Source organism: Hirsutella rhossiliensis (genome assembly GCF_020360975.1).
Source record: "Hirsutella rhossiliensis strain HR02 chromosome Unknown scaffold00002, whole genome shotgun sequence".
NCBI lineage: Eukaryota > Fungi > Ascomycota > Sordariomycetes > Hypocreales > Ophiocordycipitaceae > Hirsutella > Hirsutella rhossiliensis.
Genome location: NW_025408668.1, coordinates 26,860 through 32,724, shown reverse-complemented (window position 1 = coordinate 32,724; position 5,865 = coordinate 26,860). Strand labels below are relative to the sequence as shown.

General features: G+C 47.2%; 1 protein-coding gene across 1 annotated transcript; it reads left to right on the top strand.

Moving 5' to 3' along the window:
• Positions 1-389: 389 nt before the first annotated feature.
• On the top strand, positions 390-2,126 carry HRG_01571 (poly A polymerase head domain-containing protein; the record flags this gene model as incomplete). Its single annotated transcript, XM_044860042.1, has 3 exons — positions 390-1,325; positions 1,404-1,766; positions 1,827-2,126. The coding sequence occupies 3 exons, from the start codon at positions 390-392 to the stop codon at positions 2,124-2,126; spliced, it is 1,599 nt and encodes a 532-aa protein (XP_044723675.1).
• Positions 2,127-5,865: the final 3,739 nt, after the last annotated feature.

Below are 5,865 nucleotides of genomic sequence, written 5' to 3'. Positions count from 1 at the left end.
CACATTAGTCTGTGGCCCACTGGGACCCTTGTTGAGTCTTTGAGACCCTCGTTGGGTCGTGACACTAATACATGACTTTGAGCTCGCCGTAATCTGCCGCAAGTTAAGCGGAGCTTCTAAATTAGGCATGGTGCAGCGGATGCCGGTCTTGCTGAGGTAATCGCTCATCGTCCACCACTGGTGATGCTCTGAGTCATCCTTTCAACCGTTGACGACGGCACGTCTAGAATATGCACAAGTGGACGATTCCATCTTTGCGACTTCTGCGCTCGACTTCCTCTTACTATCTGCGACTCGGATTGGGTGACGCAAACATCCAAAAGGCTGACTTGATCCGCAGCCCCAAGCTCTTCTTCCATGCATCCAAACAACGGCACCCTTTGACCACCATGGAGCCGCAGCAGAAGAGGATCAAGATGGCGACGCAAGTAGGATACTCTACCAGCGTCAGTCTCACCGAGATAGGGGACCGCGAAATGCCCCTGGAAGCATCCCCACTGCGCGTGCACCCCATGACGCGCAAAAATGAGACCATCACCTTGTTGCCCGCCGAGAGCCTGCTGCGCTCGCTTCTGCTTGACAGCCGAGAGCACATGGCCCAGTCCAAGATTGCCACTGCGTCCAACCTCGACATCTGGTTCACAGGCGGCTGGGTCCGCGATCGACTTCTCGACATTCCCTGCTCCGACATTGACATTGCCGTCAGCACCATGACAGGCCAGGCATTTGGAGACGCCCTCGCAGACTTCTTCCAGCAAAACGAGCAGCGATACCAGCAGCGCGCGCGCGAGCTCGGGGTCCAGAACGCCACAATGAGTGGCCTGCACACCACCAAGCAGAACCTCAGAAAGTCGAAGCAGCTCGAGACGACCATTGGCCACATCTTTGGCCTCGACGTCGACATTGTCAACCTGCGCAAAGAGGTGTACGACCAAGACAGCCGCACCCCCGTTATGGAGTTCGGAACAGCTGAGCAAGATGCCTTTCGTCGCGATGCCACCGTCAACTCGCTCTTCTTCAACCTCGACTCCCAGAAAGTCGTTGACCTTACCGGCAAGGGACTGCATGACATGGCTGCCGGCATCATCAGGACGCCGCTTGAGGCCCGACAAACCTTCATGGACGACCCGCTCAGAGTCTTGCGCCTGATACGTATTGGCAGCAAGCTCGGATACACCATTGACGACAAAACCAGCAAGTGCATGAGGGACCAAGATATTCACCAAGCTCTGACCGCCAAGGTCAGTCGCGAGAGAGTCGGCATCGAGCTGTTTAAAATCATGAAGCAGCCCAACCCGCAACTTGCCTTTCACCTCATCTACCAGGCAAACCTCTACGCCCCAATTTTTCTCCAACTCGACTCATCACTCCGTCAAGCCCTCGTGAATAGGCTTCCATTCCAGGAGCCGCATCAGCAATGGCCCGCCACCTGGCCGCGCGCATACCACCTCCTTGCGGCCCTCCTCAACGACAGTTGCAGTCGACTTGGCAAACTTGTCAAGTCCGACGACATTGCCGAAAGCCTCTGGGTCATGGCTGCCTACGCCCCCATTGCCGGTTTGCGACATGATATGCTGCAACATGCAGTCGAGACGGCCGCAGAAGCGATAAAGGCCACCGCTAAGACTTCCAAGCTCCTCGACCAGGCGCTTCGAAACATTGACTCGATCCGTGCCATGGTCACCCGCATCAGCAACCAGCTCGAGCCCCCCCCAGCTAGGAGCACCGTCGGCATGGCAATCCGTGCTTGGGGCGCCGCCTGGAAGGTGCAGCTCATCTACTCGCTGCTGGCCGAACTTGTTTATGAAGCGAATCCAACACCACAGTCGTTTTCGTCCATGGACGATGCTGCATCGACGAAGCTACTGCAGCAATACAATGGATTTCTCGACTTTGTAGTGCAGAGAGGCCTAGAAGATGCATATGGAGTGCGACCATTACTAGATGGAAACGTCATTATGGAGCTTTTTGGAGTCTCGAAGGGTGGGGGCTTTGTGAAGACGGCCATGGACGAGCTAGTCGCATGGCAGTTTGACAATGAAGGCCTGGGGGTCGATGAGGCCAAAGAATGGCTTCGGCAGCAGGAGCCGAAACTGGGGATTCCGCCACGCGTCGTGTCATTCTAAAAGTTTTGTATTCGGCGGGAGCGTGCCAGTCTTCCTCTGTCAGGAAACTACGTAGATTGATGCGCATGACCATGTCGGTAAGCTTAGATGCTGGCAGGAGCTGGTACAGGAGCCCCAATTGATTCGACTCGAGCCCAGGATGGTCAAGCACAATAAAGCCGAAGCTGGGCATGAATCTTAATCATCAAGATGGTCTGCTTTACTTGGCCGACTCGCGCGATGAACGAGACAGTCTCGGAGCTGGAGCAGTGTCCGATTGAGCTCTTTTCATTGACGTCATGCATTGCCTCGCTTAACCATGATAAAATGCCCGAGATCTGCCCCCTTCTTACCCACCACTCATACTCACGTTTCATCCGGCGTTAAAGTGGACGAGTCACTGGATGATACCTTGGTGGTCAACTCTTCGCTGTTCTGGCTGCGGGACCATGTCCGTCCCGTCTAAGGCCGTCCCTATTGCATCTAGCACTCGCAGAGCAAAGACATCGAGACCGGGACCGGGGAGCGAAGCTGACTCGATCACGGCGCTCGAGGTGGCAGAGCATATCTGGCTGTGAAACAATGAAACGACCTTCACCTTCCTCCCCCAAAGCGACCCCAAGGCCAACATGTAATTTCCAGACTATCACTCGACGCCCTCTACGAGAAAAGGCGGGGGATATGGTCTGCCCGGCTCCCAAATAGCAAACCAGCTCCGCGCGGGAGTTGATACTCGAATGGTTAGTGCGTGCAGTCTCTCTATCGTATCCTTAAAGCTCACGTATCAAACGGCGTGGCCGCGAAACAAAGGAGGCTGATTATACCGGACAAGGACGCAGACGGCTTGACTTCAGGAGCCATACTGCAAGACTCTCATCCTTCTCGGCCTTGACTCAATACCAATCGACGCCCGTCTCCCGCGTAAAGGTCGCGCCGTTTGTGATGGCAGCAATGACAGCAATGAAGCCAGACTACATCTTTCATTCTTGTCCAGACCTCGCGCAACTCGCCTCCCGTTATTGACGAGCCCCACAGGGCACTTATCATAGACCATCACGAAGCTCTAGAGGGAGTCTTGCCTAGAGGCACTAAGCACGTCACAGCTTGCAACTCACCACCCGTAGCCACAAGCTCCTGCTCACCTACCATATCTGCTCCGCGCTCTATAAAGGCATTAATAAGACTTACGGCTAGCTATATATCATAGGGACGCATGGCGACCTCGGCAACTCGCTTAAGTAGGAGCCGCCGTTCCCTAATATAAAGTAGACTTTAAAAGTAGACGCCCGTAGCTACCTATAGGCCGCAGAATTTTTTTAGTCTAGTCTATAGGTAGAAATAGGTTTTAAGATAAAAGACTATAATTACTTATAGGTTATTAGTATATACTTTAGGTAAAGCTAGGTACCTAGACTAGCTTAAAGTAGCTTAGTAGATTCCTATTTAAAGTTACTTTTTATTATAAAGTAAGTAGAGGTATATATATAAATACTATCTATAGGATAATATTAATAAGCTATATAGAGCCCTTTTATAGGCGGCTAGCCTATATATATATATATAGGATCTAGCCCTTTATATATAACTATATAGCTTAGGCCGCGGCCTAAGCTTATAACCTATAATAGTTAAAGACTCTTATATAATACCCCTCCTCTAGCCTAGTGCTAGGCTGCCTTATTAACGGCCTTTATATAATTATATCTTAGGCTCCCTATAATACTTATTTACTAACCTCCTTTATTAATAGCGCTAGTCTTACTAGCCCTATTATCCTTATACTTATTAACCTAGGTAACTAGCGCTTAGCTCTATACCTATTAACTAGCTAGCTATATAAATAAAGGCGCTCTTATTAATAGCGCTCTTAGGCGGCCGGCGTCTAGCCTTTATAGTTATAAGCCTTAGGTTAGCTGCCCTTTTAGCTTTAAGTAGCCTCCCTTATTAAGGGGTATATAAAGTAATATCCCCCCCCTTCTTTCTTCCCTTCCTTCTCTTTCTTTATTTACTATAATAATAATAATAAGTTAGTTTTACTTTAACTAAGGTATTAATTTATTATTAGCTATATAGACCGCCCTATTAACTAGTATAAGTAAGAGTAGCTATAGTAATAATAATAGCTATAATAATAGTAATAGTAACTAGTAAGTTCCTTACCTTATAAAGTAAACGGCCGCGTTCTACTATATTAACTTCCGCGATAAATATATTTACTTTACCTTCTCTTACTTCTTTTTTCTTTAAGTATATAAAGTTATTTATTAATATTATACTAAGTATAGCTAATAATAACTCTACTACTACCGCTACTCTTACCTATATCCTTACTACCGCGCCTACCGCCGCTATTACTACCTCTATTATACTAGCTATACCTATATTACCCTTTTAGATAATAACGCTATCCCTACTACGACTTATAATACCTAGCCCCTTAGCCCCTACCTCTACCTTTACTACCCTTATAAGTCTATTATTATATAAGTATTAATATCTATTTTCTACTAAATTCTTAAAGTATAAGTACTAACTATAAGCTAGCGATACCTAGTTAGCCCCTTATATATATTATATATTATAAGAGCTTAACTACTTTAATTAAGTTAAGCGGCGCCGCCGCGGTAGCTATTATAAATACGCGCGCGCTAGCTATACTTATAAAGCGGCGCCTCCTATCTTACTTACTATAGCCCTAGCTTAAAAGGCCGGTATATATAAGTAAGTATAAGGGGCTACTAAGAAGCGCCTTACTAGTACCGCTACTATATACTATAACCTTTACGCCCTTAAGTATTAAGGCCTTATCCCTAAGTAAGTCCTTACTTTTTTATATCTTTATTTCCGCTATTAACGCCTTAGGCGCTAGGGATACTACCCGATTTTTCGACTAACGGACTAATAGGTCTATTTATCGCGAAGCGTGGCCTAATTTCGTAGTTCTCGGAGATATCCCTTAGCACGAGGGACCTAGGAAGCTAAAAAACAGGTTTTAAGGAAGGAGCTAAAAGGAGGTATAGAGAGGAGGGTGGGGGCATAAAGGGAAGCAGAAGTAGCGATAGCTTCCTATAGAGGTAGCGAGAGATAAGACGGATATACCGGCAACGGCTAGAAAAAAGGGGAAAAACCGGTAAAACGCTCGGTAGTTAAAAGGATATTAGTAGCTTCTTTAAGTAGGATCTTCTTTATTAATTAAGATGCTAGATAGGTATAAAGAGGGGCGTTAGATAGAGGAAAGAAGGAGAATTAAGGCAATAGAATAATTACTCCCCTACCTTAATTGCTGCCCTAATAAGAATTAAATAGCTTTGCCCTGCCTATCCGACCCCTTACTTTTAATTTTACCTTCGTGCATTTTTATATACTTCTTATATCTCTCTTCGCGAGACTATTAGGGGACTAGCTAGGCCGAACGGTCTAACGGGGCCGGACCTTAAGTAGTAGGCGAAGCCGGGGCCGGGACCGGGGCAGTAGTTAACGATAGGGTTAAGGCCCTCGAGGGAGGAGAAACTAAAGGGGCAGTAGTAGCAGCAGCGGGGGCCGCAGTAGTAAGAGCTATAGCAGTAGCAAGGATAGTAGGTAGAGCCGTCTAGGTCGAATACTAGCTACGAAGGAATAAGACTACTTATTATTATACTTTAGTAGCCTCTTTATCTAGCTCCTAGCTAGCTTCTTAAAAGATAGCTAAGTAACCGTTACTAATAGGCTTTAGAAGTATAGATATATCTTATAGCTACTAGCTAGAAAGAGCTTCTATTAA